The sequence below is a fragment of the Buteo buteo genome, chromosome 16 (assembly GCF_964188355.1).
Source record: "Buteo buteo chromosome 16, bButBut1.hap1.1, whole genome shotgun sequence".
NCBI classification, from domain to species: domain Eukaryota; kingdom Metazoa; phylum Chordata; class Aves; order Accipitriformes; family Accipitridae; genus Buteo; species Buteo buteo.
In genome coordinates this window covers 29879856-29897753 of record NC_134186.1, presented here as the reverse complement: position 1 = coordinate 29897753, position 17898 = coordinate 29879856, and the positions used below count along the sequence as shown (strand labels likewise).

Sequence of the window (17898 nt, the reverse complement as noted above, 5' to 3'; positions counted from 1 at the left end):
CTGGAGCAAACCTTTGCTTTTGCAGCGCCCCATTTGTTTTACTCACATTGTGATATGACTTTTGGCAAACTGTTTCTAATTGATCTGTGCCTAAACTCTTCCTCTAGTTCTTGTATGATTGTCTCTGAGCAGATTCCACTGGAGAGAAGGTTTTCCACCTGGGAGATACCTGCCTGTTGTAGAAGAAACCTGCAGCAAGGAGTTCACACAGAAAGCACATGTCCAGCTAATGGGAGAAAGCAATTGCACCCAAGCGACCGAGTTCAGCTTAACGGGGTTCACAGAGGACCCAGTGACTCAGATCACCCTCTTTCTGATGTTTCTGTTCACCTATCTTGTCACCATCCTGGGGAACCTGGGGATGATCTTGTTAATCAGGGGCAGCCCTCCGCTCCACTCCCCCATGTATTATTTCTTGGGTAACCTGGCTTTTGTAGACTTTTGTTCTTCCACCGTCATCACCCCCAAGATGTTGATTGACTTCATATCAGAGAAAAAGGGCATTACTTATGCTGGGTGCGTGGCTCAGGTGTTCATTTTTGATCTTTTGGGGGTGACCGAATGCTTCCTGCTGGCTGTGATGGCGTATGACCGTTACGTGGCCGTTTGCCATCCCCTGGTGTATCCCCTTGTCATGTCCCCAAAACACTGTTTCCAGCTGGTGATTGGGTCATATCTTGTGGGGTTGACAAATGGCATGGGACAGACTATCGGCATGTCCAGTTTATCCTTCTGTGGCTCCAGCATCATCGACCTGTTCTTCTGCGACATTTCCGCTCTGATACCTCTCTCAACCTCCGACACCACCCTCAGCCACATTATCCTAAGAACTTCAGCATCTTTATTCGGTGTGTCCAGCAGCCTGGTTGTCCTGGTCTCCTATGTGGCCATCATCTCTGCCATCCTGAGCATCAGTTCAGCTGAGGGCAAACGCAAAGCCTTCTCCACCTGCACCTCCCACCTCACCACCGTGAGCATCTTCTACGGGGCATCGCTTTTTATGTACTTAAGCTCAGACAGCTCAAGAGAAGAAGATGAATGGGCTGTGGTGCTCTACACTGTGGTGACTCCCATGCTGAACCCCTTGATCTACAGCCTGAGGAATAAGGAGGTGAAGGAGGCTTTGAGGATACTCGCAAAAATAAAATGATCTTGAATGTTGTAAGTTTATGGCCAGATAGAATGGAGATGTGGGTGATATTCTCAGTTTTTGATTAATTATCTCAGATTGATAACTTTTTTTGGGTCTTCTGCACTTTGACTTAGCAGCTGCACTGGCTGATTCAATATCTTCAGCTGGTTTAGGATACCAATAATTTCACTCAGTTCTCCAAACGTTGATAATTATATTTAGTAGTTAATTTAACCTAATGAAGACACAGGTAGAGAACTACAAGCATGCACTACTCCTCATTTAAAATTTTGCTCTCTACCATTTATTCAGTCCTCTGTATCAGGCCAAATTAAACCAGAAGAATATGGCAAAAATTTCTGTAATTGTTTGGACTCAAATTGCAAGCTGTGTCATGTGTTGCTCTCCCTTTTGCTTAGCAAATCAGAATAAACAGGGGGTGAATTCTACTATTCCACTAAAAAAAAATCCATTTCCAGACAGCTTTTTAAAATCCTTAAGGGCCATAATAACTAGCCTCAGGATGCCAACACCTTTAGCAAGAAAAATAGATATGACAGCAAATAACTAGTATGCTACACAGGAAATATTTTTTCTTTTTCATACTCAAACCTCATTAAAAGATTAACAGCACCATACATGTCATTTAACTTTAGGCAACTAAAAATTTAAGTTAAATACGGTATTTGGGTGACCTCTATTGTGAATGAAGGCACTTTGAAAGCATTTTAAGATGCAGTAGTAATTAATCCCCCCCAGGGCAGATACTACCAAGGAACCCCCATCCACTGCTCTACACCGTTGCTTTCCGTCTCCCTGTTGACAGCAATAAAAGCCATGATCTCCCTGCTACCCTGACCAGAACAGATCATAGGAGCTATGGTGTTACTCAGAAGCCTTCTCCTTCAGACCCCATATTTTGCAGCCCATGGCACCCTGGACCGATGCCGTTGCCTGCTCTGATGTGTCTCCTGCTGCCTTCCTGCAGAGAGAGCTGCCGGGTGGTGCACAAACGTTGCATACATGAAAAAAGAAAGAATACTTCAATTTGTGTATTACCTCGGTCCCTACAGACTGCAGCCTCTGTCAGGACTATGGAAAAATCTGGAGTGTTGGCTTAGCCTACTTAGTGCTATCCTAGAGACATGTAATAACTTGGGTTGGAGGGAGAAGCTGCACAGTTGGATTAAATCAAGTTAGGATCAAAGCGGTTCACTGATTTATTAATGACTCACAACTAACAGGCACCCAGGGTCAATCAGCTGAATCCTTCTTTGTTCCCAAAGCTTCCTGATAATTCCCTGGTTATTATTTAATCCAGCCGACGGTTGGCTGCCTGGCTAGCACGGTCAGCCTAGAGCAAACGTCCTCCCAGGCTGTTTGCGCTCCTTTCTTATCAGCTGTGCTGCCGTCGGGGCCGCCCTGCCCAGGAGGGGCTGAGCTGGCCCCCGCCGCAGCAGGGACCCCGGGAGGTCTGCGGTACGGCCAACCACCCCAACCAGGGCCAACTCAGACCCCGTTGTCCCTCTGAGCCCTGGGGACCACCAAGGGCAGAGGTTTGACAACATCCCTGACCCCTATTTCGGTGTTTGACTGCACTTAGAGCGGGTTTTTTCCTCCCCTTTTTTTTTCTAACTGGAATTTCCCATGTTGCAAATTCACAGTAGGAAGTCCCAGATCTACCCTCATCTGCAATATGAAGCACATGGAGCACTTGCTGCTGGCATCAAGTCAAAAAGAATATGACGTTATTGATTCCTTCATGTATCTTTTCTTTGTCCCTGAAATGGGTTTCAAAACTGCACTTAGCCGTAGTTATTTCACATTACATGCAGACTACCCATTTCTTGACGCTGAGACCCTGGACACAGCCATAGCGAGCAAGGTTCCCCTCTCTTCATCCTCTCACACGTCTCCAGACGTGTTCAGCACGACCGACTGAACGGGGACCTCTGCGTATAACTCCTGCTGTTGTCCCACACCTCTGCTCCTCTGTGACTGTCACCCTCAGAATGTTGTTTAATTTAGGCGCACGGAAGATTGCCACCTTCTTCTTTAAATAAAAGACTCAAGATTATTTTTAATGTTTTATTTACAGTCCCAGAGCATCTCTTCTTGCTGCGGTGACTTACGGCCGTTATTGGGCAATATGTAAAATGCGACACTATTCAATGACTTTGTGTCCAGCTGGTCTTGCCTTCACCGTCATCTGGTGTTTAAATGGGAACATGAAACCTTTGTGTCTTAAAAATATGAGTCTGTGGCTACAGCACTATTGCTCTGCTTGTTGTGGCTTCCTGCCGGAGCTGCCACGCTCAAAACCGAAAGCGGTTTGCTCGTTGTGCAAGCAGGGCTTGCTGTGTTTGGGGAAACCAGTGGTCAGCTGTGTCTAACGGCCCTCGCCGACTTCTGCGGGGTCAGCATCTGACCGTGAGTGGTGGGAAACACCCCGCGTGGCTCCAGAGGAGAGCTGCGGAGGGGAGAAGGAGCATCCAGCATTGCAACCCCCTTTCTTGGTGGGTCACGGTGAACGCGCGATGACGTGGCTGGCGTCTTGCATCTCATTTTGCATTCATGCTGATTAGCCCCCAATTGCTTTGGAGCTCCTCTCCTCTGAAAGGGCTGGAGCTGCTACAGCCACATCTCCAGAAAGGTGTTTTAGCTTCTCTCTCTGTCACATTAAAGCTGCAGGACTGTAGATGCAAATGAGTTTCCAGCTGGAATTCATTTTACTTAAGAAAGCAGAAATAAGGCAATCAAAACAGTGTTTTAACACCGTAGTTATGTCATGGTTTAACCCCCAGTGTTTGCAGTCTTGTGTCTGAAATAATTGTCTTTTGGCTCTCCCTCAGAAAGCACATGCCGCACCTCAGAGTTTAGCTGGACCCAGCTAGGCTTGCGCTTTTGGGTGGAGCCGCCTTAATTCTAGTTAAATCTGTTTCAGACAGAGAGCTGAGCAAATATTGCTATCCACCTCCCCTTGTTTAGATACTTAGTAATTAGAGTTGGGAATCACCTCAGATGTCTTTAGGGGAAGGACTTATCTCCTTAACTTTAAATAAACACCATGTCACCTCTACATGTGGACTGGGTACGTGGGCCCCCTTTATGACCAAGGAAGATTTGGTCACGTCCACCAGTGGGGTCTGGTGTGGCTCACTGCAAGGCAGACACCGACATTTTGTCAGCTGAAGCGATCGATCAGCTCTGCTGATTGTACTGGCCAGACTCGCGTTAGCTATAATGAGACTTAGCTCACAAATAGGTAACGACAGATGCTCAGGTTTGGGTCTTAATATGAGCTGAATCTAAAAGAGGGTGAAATGAATCCCACTCTGGATGTCTCCTCTAGCTGGTGGGTAAAAAAGGCACAGAAACAGAGAAATGTATTTTTTTTTCCTTTGATTAAAAAGAAGTTGAAGACTTTGGCTTACAAACGCGTAAATCCTGCACTGGGGTGGTGACTCCTCTCCATCACGTGCCATCCAGATATATGGGAAGAACCAGGAACCTGGAGCACAACCCTTTTCTCTCCAGGCTACCTGGAAACCAAGCTACCTTCAGGTTCCCTTAGTACAGAAAGGAAAGGGAGAGTCCCGGTTTGGCCTTACTCCCTTTAAAATCGATGGCCAAGGTATGTCTTGTTTTCAAAAGAGAAATGGGAGGTATAATGACTCATTTTAGACACATTTACTGCCCTGGAGCAGAAAACCCTCCTGTGCGTCTGCCTTCACCACCATACATGGCTCAGAAAGGCATTTTGAACCCAAGAAAGAGAAATTTGCATTTTCTTTATTTCTTGAGAAAGAGGGAAAATGAAAAGGGGAAGGTTGGGCTGAGCAAGGACAGAGAGACAGATGGGGCAGGACTAATCTCAGCTGGCTTTAGACACCTGCAGTGTCAGCATGTGCATCTAAGGCAGACACCCCAGAGAAAGGGATGCTCCTGTGTGCGATGACGTGGATGTCTGAGATGGGCCGGATGATGTTTTACACTATAAAAACTAGCAGTGGTATTGAGAACAGCTGGTTTGGATGTTGTTAGATGTCATGTATGTGTTTGAGATGTCTAGACTCAAGTTACATAAATGCCACCCATGGCAAAGAAGGAAATTAATAAGGACGAGGAGATGGCCATCCAATGTGTGAGATGTTAGCAATGTGAGATGTTAGCAATGGGAAACAGCAGTTGCCTCCTTCCCCCTGCCCAACATGCATGCAGATGACTGCAGTTGCATCTCCTGAACCCATTTAAAGGTGTTAAAGCAATTTAGCATAACCCTGTCTACAGTCAACTGCTCTTTTCTACAAGGAACAAGTCACACTATCTGTTTCCTTTCCTGCTTTCACAAGCACCGAACATCCATCCTGGGGATATTTTAATTTTGAAGCACACAATGCAAAATGGCTTTTCAAAGGGAGCTTTTTTGTCCAAAATGGGCAGGTGGGAACCACACAAACTTCAACAAGGGGAAATGCTGAGTCCTGGCCGTGGGGAGGAATCGCCCCAGGACAGACTGGAGAGCAGCTTGGCAGAGAAGGACATGGAAGTTGTGGTGGCCACCACGTTGAAGATGAGCCATTGAGATGTCCTTGCAGCAAAGACGCCCACCAGCACTTGGAAAAGAGCATTGGCAGCGGGTCAAGGGACTTTCTGCAATGAACCTCTGACCTGCAGCCTGAGGAATGGGGAAGTAAAAGCTGCTTCAAGAAGGGTGGTGGGAGAAGAGGAATCATCCTGAAGAAACAGTCATCTCGCTGGTGCTGGGAAATGGACAGCAAGGCCGATGGAAAGAGGGAAGTGAGAAGGGAAGAAATAGTAATACTCATTTCTCAAACAGGCCATACACATATTTTAAGGTAATCTCTAGTGGATAACAGGAGAAGCAGTCATCACTTTTTTTTTTTTTTAACCATGAATAAGAACAGAGGAAGAAAAAATATACCAGGTAAAATTATAGTGATACTGAACACCAGGTGTGTGACTCATAGATGGGTAGCAAGAAAAAAAAAAAGAAGAAAAAAAAATACTGATTGAAATTCATGCCCCTAACTGCAAATGTCTAGGAGAGCTACCTGAGTTCACTGTCCGGACACATGGATGGGTGATGCATCCTGCCCTTGGATCCAGGCTTTCAGAGAGCTGCATCCATGCAAATGCTGCTTATAGGACCTGCTCTGAGACTCTACCTCCTGGGAAGCAATGGTGTAAAAACATATTCAAGCGTACATGGAAAGTGACAAGTTATCTTGGAAAAAGAAAATGACAACACAATGGTGAATTGATGTCTGCATTTCAATCCACTTTTCTTTAATGTTTCCACATCTGCTCTGTGGAAATATGTAGTACAAAAGCAAATTAATCTAACCAATCATTACAAATATAAAGCAATAATTTCCTTAAATTAATCCATTACTTAGAGTTAGCATTTTCTTTTTTCTCCCATGTTCCTGGAGAAGAAAGAAAATCTTTCAAATCCAAGTCTTCAGCAAAAATGCATTGCCTTGTGTCCCACTCCTCATTACAATGTTGTGTACACAAGTCGAATTGCTCAGGCTCTGCAGGCATAATGTCTGATGTGCTTTGGGGACCCCATCCCTAAAACCTCAGAGAGAAATCTCAGTGTTTATCCCAGGCTCTTCGGGGAAGACACACTCCGTTTTCAGGTGCCCCAGAGACCCTTTGGTAATTTGTCCTGTGGGCATGAGGTAAAACTTAAATCTTCCAGCCATGTTAGAGGATGTGATAGGGAAACCTTCCTGGTTTTGGAAAGACCGGTGGAGCTTGTGTTTTTCTTTCACCTCAAGGACCAGTGAGTACCTTTCTGACAATGACTCGAGATGCCATTGACCAGAGAGAGGGTGAAATTCTAAGAGGTTTTGAGGCAATTTTTGCTGGATGGGGAAGGGCTTCCTTAACAAGTGTGTGTCCATCCCCTGAAGAAGCAGGAACAGCCCCATGAAGAAATACTGAAGCTATTAAGGTCCTTCCTGAAGTGAAAAATGCATACTCCAGTAGGTCTGAATCTTAATTCCTAACTCAAATTTGGGATAAAAATTCCTGATATTAGCAGACCCAAAAGGCGTAAGGAAGATGACATGGAAGTATAATTCAGATTAGAAGGAGCTGGTTTTCCCTTGAAGCTAAACCTATATGAAATTGCAATCAGATATGCTGGTCTCATTTTAATTGACCCAAACATATCACTACAGAGTCAGAAAATCACTCCAGCGTGGTCTGTTATCTATTTAATGCAACACTAATTAATGTGACAAATTAAGGCACGATATTATTGTATTTACTTGTCTCTAAATAAGAACATCCCCCCAACAAAGGGAAAGAAATCCTCCCAAACATGCCCACATATTGGAAAGAATTTGGATGTTTGTGAGAAGACATCATTTGCAAGTTCTTTTGCAAGACTGATTCTTTCCTTAACGGGCCAGCCAGACCTTTAAGATTGAAGCTTTAAGATTTTTTTTCCATAGATGAACTATTGGCTATTATTTTGTCAAAATAGTATTTTTCAATATATTATCTTGGATCTTCAACCTGCCCACTGAGGATAACATATTTTTTCTCCAAATAAGTGGGTGCATTCCTCCAGGAAACACAGAACCCTGCGTTAGCCTCAGGCACTACCTATTCCTGTGAGCTGGGAGAAAGCATTTAACCTCTTCCCTGTGTTTCTTTGTCTGCTCTGTGCTGGTGCCAGGAGAATGGCTGGGGGAAACCATTCAAACGTGACCGAGTTTGTCCTCTTGGGCTTCACTGATCTGCAGGAGCTGCTCTTTGTGATTTTTTTACTTATCTACATCACCACGCTGGTGGGGAACCTGGGGATGATCATCCTCATCAGGACCAACTCTCAGCTTCATGTGCCCATGTACTTCTTCCTCAGCCACCTCTCTTTCCTGGACATCTGCTATTCTTCATCCATCACGCCGAAGCTCCTGTCGGGCCTCCTTGCAGAAAGAAATACAATTTCTTTCAATGGCTGCATCACACAGTTTTTTTTCTTTGCAGTATTTGGCACCACAGAAGCCGTCCTTCTGGCCGTCATGGCGTACGATCGCTACATGGCCATCCGTGAGCCTCTGCACTACTTGGCTGCCATGTCCCACGGGGTCTGTGTCCAGCTGGTGGTGGGCGCCTACGCTGCCGGCAACCTGAACGCCCTTGTGCACACCAGCGCTCTCCTCCGGCTCTCTTTCTGTGGCCCAAACCTCGTCGATCATTTCTACTGTGAAATCCCACCGCTCCTGCAGCTCTCATGCTCTGACACCTGGCTCAACGAGATGGCGATGGCCGCGTGCATCGGCTTCATCATAACAGCCTCAGTCTTGGCCATCGCTGTCTCCTACGCCTGCATCCTGCTCAGCATCTGGAGCATCCGCTCCGCGGAGGGCAGGCACAAAGCCTTCTCCACCTGCACCTCCCACCTCTTGGCCGTTGCCCTCTTCTACGGCTCTGCGGCTTTCTTGTATCTCCGTCCCTTTTCCAGACATGCAGAAGATCGAGGGAAAATGGCCTCCATCTTCTACACCATGGTGACGCCCATGCTCAACCCTTTCATCTACAGCCTGAGGAACAAGGAGGTGAGGAGCACTCTCGGAAGAGCTACGAACAAGCTCCTCTCCTGCAGGTATTCCCACAGGTCCCGCTCTAACCAAACCGAAGCAGATATCATCTGCCACAGTGGAATCAGCAGAAGAAATAAGGCTGACACCTGACAGAAGAAGGGCACCGTACATTTCTGCACATCTGGTGAGATGTACGTGCTCTACCTCGTGCTGAACACTGTGGCGTTTGAATTATGAACTAATTCCATGTTGGGGTCCCTTGAAAAATAAATTACCTGTAATTACAATGTCTGAAAGAAAGAAAGAATGCAGGAAAGACGGACAATCCTAAAACCACTTATATTGTCAGTGAAAATTTTGGAGTAAATTAATTTATAAGCAGCTGTAGAACATGCACAGTTGATACTTTTTACCAAAGAGGATTTATTCAATGTTACAATGATATTAAATCCTGTAGCCTGAAAGAGTTGGCTCAGAGCAGAAGGGGACAAGCTAAATAAAGACTATGTGTTGGAGAGGGACAATGTCTTTCATAATTTTGTTTTCAAATTTTCTAAGTAGCTGCCTAAGGTTTTGCTTTAGTAAAAATAAACTTGATTTATTATTTTTTCTGATTTGCCCGAGGATAGTCTTTATGGGGGGATAGCACATCCCTGTGCTTCATATATATTGCATGCAGAGCACCTGTGCTGGGCATCTTGCTTTCCTGGATGGGTCTCCGCCATGGAAAGCTACCAGCTTGGAGCCACCACGCTGACATGCTCCTTTGCCTAGGAGCAAGGTGGAATTTTATCCCCTGTGACAAGCAGTCACTCATCTTGGTCCAGGAACAGTCTTTCAAGACATTGTCGGAGCAGTCTTGGCTTTTCCCAGGATGTCATCTGGTGTTGACAATACAGAAAGCCTCCGTGCTTCTGGGCATATGTTGTATTCAAATGCACCCAACGTTTGACAGCTCTGAGACTCTCAATGTTGTCCAAAACTCCCCCACCTTCTCCTCTCTTCCTTGTGTCTCTCCATCTAGGCAAAGTTTATTTTCCAACTCAGCTGCAGCTTATTCATAATTTCTGCTTCCAGGTTTCAGGGGTTGAGTCACCCTGGTCCAGGAGTCATCCTATCTAACTGTAGGCTTTCACATCTGAATTAGTCACCATAGGTTCCCCTTATGGACACAACTATGCCTTTTGGGGCTTTGATTCATCTCATCTATTTTAAACATCTACATCAGTGTGAGGTGAATTTTTCTGGAAAATGTGCATGGTTTTCTCCACTTGCTGCTTGGCAACAAAGGCTGATAGAGCTAAATGGCAAATATGGATTTGTCACACTCAGGGCATAGTCTGAAGAGTCAATTTAAGCCTAAGGGGAAAGTTCCAGCTCACCATGCTGATGTTCTGGAGTCCTTCAAACACCCCACTCAAAAGTGAGAAGGTGAAACTAGCCTTTAATCAATAATTTATAATTCAGCTGAGCATGAATGCTCAGCATCCACAGAACACTTTCTGGAAAGAACAGAAGAGTAAAATGGATGAAGATAGTGTCAGAGGTATGCTCTTGTTTTGATAGAAAGGTCGCTAATACCAGATATTAACTTCCTGAAGAAAGATTTATATTTCCCATGAATGGATAGAAAATAATTCCCTAGAAGATCTGACTACAGATACTAGTACCGTTTTGTTCTTTTAAGAGCAGTAAAAGAGAAACTTTTCTCCATAAACTTGGCTGTGACTCTCTCAGATGCCTGGATCTAACTCTGGGTTTTTTAATCAACAGAATATCCCAGATAATGTTAAAACAAATTGCAGCAGAAGAGTTTCTGAATAGTTTTCCCTTTCTCTCCAATAGCATCTGCAATACTTCTCCAAATACTGAGCTATGTCCTAATCCTTGAATCTCTATTTCTTACACCAATTCTTTTTAATTCTCTGTGATGCCAAGAGATAAATTATATATTCCAAGAGATTTTTTTTATATATATATATATATAAATTCTTTATATATATATAAAGAAGTGGAAAAAATACTCAAGCTTACATTTAACTTGCTAATTGTGTTTATTCATGTCTCCTCCTTAAGGAGCTGTTTCCAAAGTCATCAATTCCCAAGAGGAATTTCTTGCATGACACCAAGGGGAGGGCAGCAGCAAACTCCTTGGTCTTTCAATGAAAGAAGCCTATAAACACTGGCTTTTCTTGGTCAAGTATTGATGCCCTTCATGCCTGGCAAATCATTCTTGCTTTCAACACCAACACGGGGAGAAATTGGGGCTTATTAGTCCCATAAAATTTTGGTCTAGGAGATAATAAGTCTCTGATAAACCAAAAAGGGCCCCAAGATGTGACCAGACAGGTGAGTTTTAGCCTAAATAATGCTACAAAGTGTTGATCTGCTGCAAGGGGAGGGCTTTAGACAGGAGTCTGTTTTCACACAAAATAGTCACTTAAGGTCAGGATATCTCATGCAAAACCCAGGCGTTTATAAGTTGCTTTTCCAAATTTAAGGCAGCCACTAGATGAGGCTATGAGTAAAGCCACCTGAGATACATTGGCACTGCCAGAGGTCAGCAGCCCCTTGATCTCAGCTGATCATTTTAATCATGATTACTGTGATTCATAAGTGTTGTCTAGTGGCCGGAGATGGCAGCAGCTCGAACAAGCTGATGAAGTGGCTCTACAAAGCATCGGTGGTCTGGGGCATGTTATCATGCTGGCAAAACCCCCTTGCTGTCCTTGAGGTCTGGTTTATCTCAGACCTTTTACGTGAGGCAGTTAAGACGACTATAATACAAAGATCACGGCATAGAAGCACTACCTGGTTTATTTGGCAAACTTCAAATTGTTTTAGAGGGCTGTGAAAGTTTCTGCTACTGACTTAATGCTGGAGTGAAATATAAAAATCTGTTTGACTAAATCCAGATTTAAGGGAGGCTCACGTGTAAGTCGAGCAAGGCACATGTACTGAACTTTCCTCATGAGGAAGGGTCCTTTCCAATGGTATAATTTGGTATCTTGTTTAACAGTTCAAAAACCCTCAGTGAGCAACTTCTGTGACTATTCTTAACTCCTGTTTTAAGAAGACATGAGCTTAATTTTATCTTCCCTGCCCCCCTCGAGCTACATTATCAGCATCTTACTTGCCCCAGTTCATAACAGCACTGTAGCATTGTTGGGGTTTCCACCGGTACCAACCTTTTAAAATTCTTCCCACTGTCTTTCTCAATTCAGTGGCATCACAAGAATGATATAGGTATCACCATATTTAAAGGGGGTTAATACTTACACTAACTGTCCTGTTTCAAACTTAATTTCAGAGTCTCATAGGAAGGAAGGGAAGAAATTAGAGTTTCATTTTAACTTGTTCTGACTCTCCTAAAGGAAATTATTTTAAAAATGTCTTGATCTCTCACCAATGCTTTCTCTCTTTCAATCTTCTGAAACAAGGGGGTTTTGGTTGTTGTTTTGGTTTGGTGTTTGTTTGTTTGTTTTAAATCCAGACCAATTTCTAATGTCAGAATCAATTGCTGTGGTTACCTCTTTGGATCTGATGGGTAACGAACATCTTAACTTCTTCAGGAGGTAGAATAAGACTTCCGATTTGTGAAGTGACTTTATCAAACCAAATTAGTAGCGACTAGACCAGAATAAAACCATTAGAAATAAATTCAGACATGCACTTTGTTTACTTTAAAATGTATTTTGAGACAAAGACTGAATATGTTGTTCAGCAGTTCCTGCCTCTGAAATTTGTATTTCCCGATAAAAATAAATGCATCTTTAACCTCTGTTTGTGGGGAAAACAGGAATATGCTGACTCCGTTTTTCTCTGCATCTCTGCTTCCCTACAGCAACTGTGTTATGATGATGGCCAAAGGAAATCACACACCCAGTGCTGAATTTGTTCTCTCAGGGTTCTCAGAGCAGGGAGATGTCCAGGCTGTCCTCTTCATGGTCTTCTTGGTGATCTACATGATCACTCTGCTGGGGAATCTGGGGGTGCTCGTGTTAATCAGACTGGATGCCCAGCTTCACACCCCCATGTACTTCTTCCTGAGCAGCCTGTCCTTCCTAGACATCTGCTATTCCTCCTCAATCACCCCCAGACTGCTCTTGCATCTCCTAGCAGAAAGGAAGGTCATTTCTTACTCCGCGTGCCTCACACAATTTTATTTCTATGCAGTCTTTGCCACCACCGAGTGCTACCTCTTGGCTGTGATGGCGTATGACCGCTATGTGGCCATCTGCAGCCCACTGCTCTATGTCATCTCCATGTCCAGCAGAGCACAAACTCTGCTGGTAGTTGGCTCGTACCTTACTGGGATCGTGAGTGCCACTATCCACACAGGGTTTGCCCTTCGGCTCTCCTTCTGTGGTCCCAACATCATCAACCACTTTTATTGCGAGGGCCCCCCGCTTTATGCCATCTCTTGCACGGACCACACCATCAATGAGATTCTGATGTTCGTTGTGGTTGGCTTCAACCTCTTTGTCACCAACCTGACCATCCTCATCTCCTACACCTACATCCTGGCCACCATCTTGAGAATGCGCTCGGCCGTGGGGAAACTCAAAGCCTTCTCCACGTGTGTGTCCCACCTGACCGTCGTGACCCTCTTCTATGGATCCGCTGCGTCCATGTACTCACGACCCAGCTCCAGGCACTCCCAGGACCTCGACAAAGTGGCCTCTGTGTTTTACGCGGTGGTGACCCCCATGCTGAACCCCCTCATCTACAGCGTGAGGAACAAGGAGGTGAAGAATGCTCTGGGGAGAGTGATGAAGAGGAAATGTTAATCTGAAAAGTAGTTTTCCCTGGTGCATCAGAGGAATTGAGAGGTCTTCTCAGAAATGTTTGTACTTTCCATTTCTGTACAGCTATGGCATAAAAGAAGCAGTGCTCTCCTGTGAGCTACTGGGGACAAATGTACTGGGAAACCTCTGCCTTGTTCCTAAATACTGGGTCATTAACTCCTCTTGGATTAGGCCATTCACTGACCTGTCTCAGGGATGCGTTAGCTACCTTTATTTGTGTTTACAGCCTAATATTATTTTAATTTCAAGAATTTAAACCCTCTGACCCTTTGTAATTTGCGAATGCATTACCACTGTTGTCTAGAGCAACGACAACAAATAACACCTATTGCTTTCAGCGTGACTATGACGGCCAAAGCTCTCTTCATATCAAATAATGGGCACATTTCTGGTGAACACAAGAGTCAGGTAATTTAGTGCTCCCAGTATTAGAGATAGACACTGGGATTCATAACAATTCACTGCAACAAGACTCGTCAGGCCTTTTCTGCAACTTACTTTAGCTCAACAGTAGCTGTATTTTCAAATTTATTTGAGAAACTTCACCAGTGCCTGCAACTTGCTCAAGGACCAGAGAGCTGTCATCTGGCATCTCCTGTGACTAATGGTAAAATTACCCAGTCAGGCACCTGCTCACTATCCTGGCATTTTAATCTTATTTTGGTTATATTAACTGTTTTTGCTTAGTTTTGAGCAATTGTGTGATTTTTCCCTCTAAAATAAATCATGAGATACAGGGGAATGACCAAAAAACTTTAGCAACTATACTGTAGCTAACCCCATAGACCAATAGGAGAGAAAAGAGTGCTGACCAGGAACAAATATGGGGTAGAAACATTTAGAAGTGATCCCGAGCAGAACCAAGACTGGCATGGAGAAAATTCCCACTACAACCAGTGCTCCCACCAAGCACCATACCTCCTCAGCAAGGAGCTCAGGGTGCTGCTGGGTCACTGCATCATCCCACCAAGGAAGAAGGACCCCAGTCTGCAGGTGGGAATTTAACCTCAGGGATGAGGGGCAGGTACTTTAATCAGAGAAACCTTGAGGAGCATTGCTCTCCATCCATCCAGGCCGCCACAGTTGTCCTTAATAGAGTCACATATCGTCCCACTGACTCTTCAACTCATCGGCTTTTGGGGCCTGGACTAGGTCTGACAAGCAAGGCAGCTGTAGAAGTACACTTTGCTGTTAACAAGGAAGAAAGTTTCTTTCTTGTTAGCCCCTGCTGATTAGTCTCTCATGGCTTGTTAAGAAGAATGAGGTAAGTTGACTACAAGCCCTCTGAGAAGCTTTCATGGTGATTAGGAAAGTTTCTTGGTAAACCCCAGAAGGTCTTGTTAAGCTGATGACTCCTGGAAGGGTGGTTGGTCCTCAAGGACCACTTCTTCCTCTGGGAAGGGGAGCAGCATCACTTGTGATGGAAATAGCTGTAACCACCTGTCTGGCGAGAGCTGGGACCTCAGGCTTGCTGGAGGGCCTGCTGGAGGGCTTTCTGTGCTGGGACAACCTTGGTCATACATGCTCATTAAAGAGACACCCTTGTCTTCATGACATGTGCAGATAACGTGGTTCCCTTGGTTCTCGCTAATGAGGTGATTTGTCCCCCCCTGCTTTTGACCTCCTATCAGAGGGAGCCGGGGAAGGTTGTTGCATTTCTCTTCACCTTTGCACCTCCTCCAGAACGCCTCACGCCTTGAATTTCTTGTCATTAATTTCCTTGGGATAGATTTGCTTGTGTCTTTTTTAACTCTTAAACTGTGAGACAAGTTGAAGTACACTACATACATCCTCCATGTCTGACCGGTTTTCATAAATGTGATTTTCCTACCATTATGAATCTGGGACTGGACAGTAAGCATGGGAATGGGTTCACCTGGCTCTCAACATCTAAAAAATTCATTGTCTAATTATGAGATAGTCTGCCAGGTCCCCTTTAAAATATGTAGGAATAAGAGGATGTTTTATCACATCCTAGGACAGATCATTAGAACGGATGTGGTGGAACAGGAACAGGTCTGAAAGCACTGGTACCATGGACCAGCTGTCTATGGTATATGCATTTCAGAATAGTTTTCTCTGGATTAAATTTATTCTGCTCCGGGTATCTGAACACCTACTGGAGGTCAAACTGCATTAGGTGTCTCCCTCAAGACCATTTTCAGTTAGTTTTAATCCAAAAGGAACCCAGCTCATGTGGCCTGACCCCAGCCTGCGATGCAAACGAAAATACAGTGAGAGGAGAAAGCTTGGAGATCTTCAAACTTAAACTCTTTAAACTGCACTTTGTCTGAACAAAAACTACAAAATAGAAACACATCTTTATTCATCACAAATGGAGACAAGGAACTCTGACTTAATCACTCAATTTTTATTTATCTAAATTTGAAGGCGATTAATCAACTTCAGACCACCTAATCCCTCCCCCCAACACTCTTAATAATAATAATAATAAAAGCTTTATTGGGTTTTGGTTTTTTTTCCTCTCAGTTGGGCTAAAACTTTATAAAGGAAAAAAAGATACTTTAATAACTAAGAAACCGCTTCATCCTTTTTACATGTTTTCCTACAAGTGGTGCTGGAAACTTTTGCTTAAGTTGCAGGAAAGGAGCAAGATGCAGTGAAATTCCCCAGGCCAGGTCTGGGTTTCGTTGCCCTCATGTAGAAATCTGGTGCCATTTACTCTGTCCTGAGGTGCCAAAGACATTGGCATGCACTTGACGTGTATGCCATGCAGTCTTCAGAAGAGTTGGGCCATTCTGGAGCGACATCTGAAAGCTCAGGGGGAGACCCGGGAGTATCTCCAGGGTGTTAAAAATCTACATTCATGCAACTGAACTCAATCCCAGATGCCTCTGTTCTTCTTGACATTGGTTCTTCCAATCTGACCCACTCTATCCACACTGGTGTGAACGTTTCACTGGGAAAATAGTCTAGGACTATGAAAAGTATGTTTATGTGGTGCAAAACAGCATTGTGAAGAAATAACTGGGACAGTTCAGGAGCAGAGGCATGTTACTTCATGACGCATGGAGCTCCCCCCGAGCTCCGGGTTTGGGCGTAAGTAAGGAATATTTAACCCAGCTAAAGCACAGGGTGAAGATGATGTACGACAATGAGGCCAGCCACTGCTAAGGTCCCATTTTATAGTACAGATATAAATTATATACGGGGAGAGGTGGGAAGGAGAGCAGGTCTGCATGGCAGCATGTCCTGTCCATTAGGAAGCACGTCAGGATCAGAAGAGTTTATGCTCCTCCCTTGCATCTTCCTGCATCTATTGTGAAAAGCAACAAATGAAAACACAAACAAGAAAAGATTGGTACACTTCTTGCTGTATGCATCTTTGGGGATGTAATCCCTGTTTTTCTTCTGTTAAGAAGCTGTCTGTCTCTTCACCAGTCTCTTCAGTGCCCCCTTCACCTCCCGGTTCCTCAGGCTGTAGATGAAGGGGTTCTGCATGGGGATCATCACCGTGTAAAACACAGAAACCGCCTTGTCCCTCTGAAGTTGAGGCATAAATAAAGAGGATGGAGCCGTAGTAGAGGGTGACAGTGGTGAGGTGGGCAGCACAGGTGGAGAGGGCTTTGTGCTTCCCCTCGGTTGAGCACGTCTTCAGGATGGCAGCCAGGATGGAGGCATAGGACACGAGGATGAGCGTGGAGGGGAGGATGACACTGGAGGTCAGGATGATATACAGGAGCGCCTGGTAGCTGTCTGTCACATCGCAGGAGAGCTTCACCGGGGGGGCAGGTGGCAGAAGAAGTCATCGATGACGTTGGTATCACAAAAGCTAAAGGCAAACATGTGGCTGGTAATGAAGGTGGAGTTGGCAAAGCCACCGAGGTAGGAGGCAGCCACCAGCCCCAGGCACAGCTTCTTGGACATGGCAGCAGCGTAGAGCAGTGGGTTGGAGACAGCCACGTACCGGTTGCAGGCCATTGCTGCCAGCAGATAGCACTCAGTGTGGGCCAAGCCACCAGAGACAAAGAACTGAGCAGCACACCCAGCGAGGGAGATGCTTTTGTCCTCGGAGACGCAGTTCAGCAGGATCTTGGGCGTATAGACGGAGGAATATCAGAGGTCCAGGAAGGACAAGTTCCCAGTGAAGAAGTACATTGGGGTATGGAGCCGTGAGCTGCGCCGTATCACCATGATGAGGGTGATGTTGCCCACAAGGATGGTGATGTAGGCTAAGGTGAACACCATGAACAAGAGAAGCTGCAGCTTCGGGTCAGTGGTGAACCCCAGGAGGATGAAGCTGGTGACCGAACTGTGGTTCCTCTCTTCCATGGACAAGGGAAAGGGACTGACCTGGAGACATGGATCATGATGGCTATTTGATAATTGCAGTGCAGGGTTTTGGGACACCGGC

The 17898-nt window shown here is 45.0% G+C and overlaps 4 protein-coding genes across 4 annotated transcripts; 3 read left to right on the top strand and 1 right to left on the bottom strand.

Annotated features, from left to right (window-relative positions):
- Positions 1-229: 229 nt before the first annotated feature.
- On the top strand, positions 230-1150 carry LOC142040477 (olfactory receptor 5AN6-like). The gene has a single exon (XM_075048453.1). The coding sequence runs from the start codon at positions 230-232 to the stop codon at positions 1148-1150; it is 921 nt and encodes a 306-aa protein (XP_074904554.1).
- Positions 1151-7851: 6701 nt separating this feature from the next.
- LOC142040601 (olfactory receptor 5J3-like) lies at positions 7852-8865 on the top strand. Its single transcript, XM_075048684.1, has one exon. The coding sequence runs from the start codon at positions 7852-7854 to the stop codon at positions 8863-8865; it is 1014 nt and encodes a 337-aa protein (XP_074904785.1).
- Positions 8866-12518: 3653 nt separating this feature from the next.
- LOC142040474 (olfactory receptor 5AR1-like) lies at positions 12519-13505 on the top strand. The gene has a single exon (XM_075048446.1). It carries the CDS (start codon positions 12519-12521, stop codon positions 13503-13505), a length of 987 nt encoding a protein of 328 aa, XP_074904547.1.
- A 3393-nt stretch (positions 13506-16898) lies between these two features.
- Positions 16899-17816, bottom strand: LOC142040478 (olfactory receptor 9G19-like). The gene is given in 3 exon segments (XM_075048454.1): positions 16899-17028; positions 17030-17267; positions 17270-17816. Coding segments are annotated over 3 exon segments (915 nt in total).
- Positions 17817-17898: the final 82 nt, after the last annotated feature.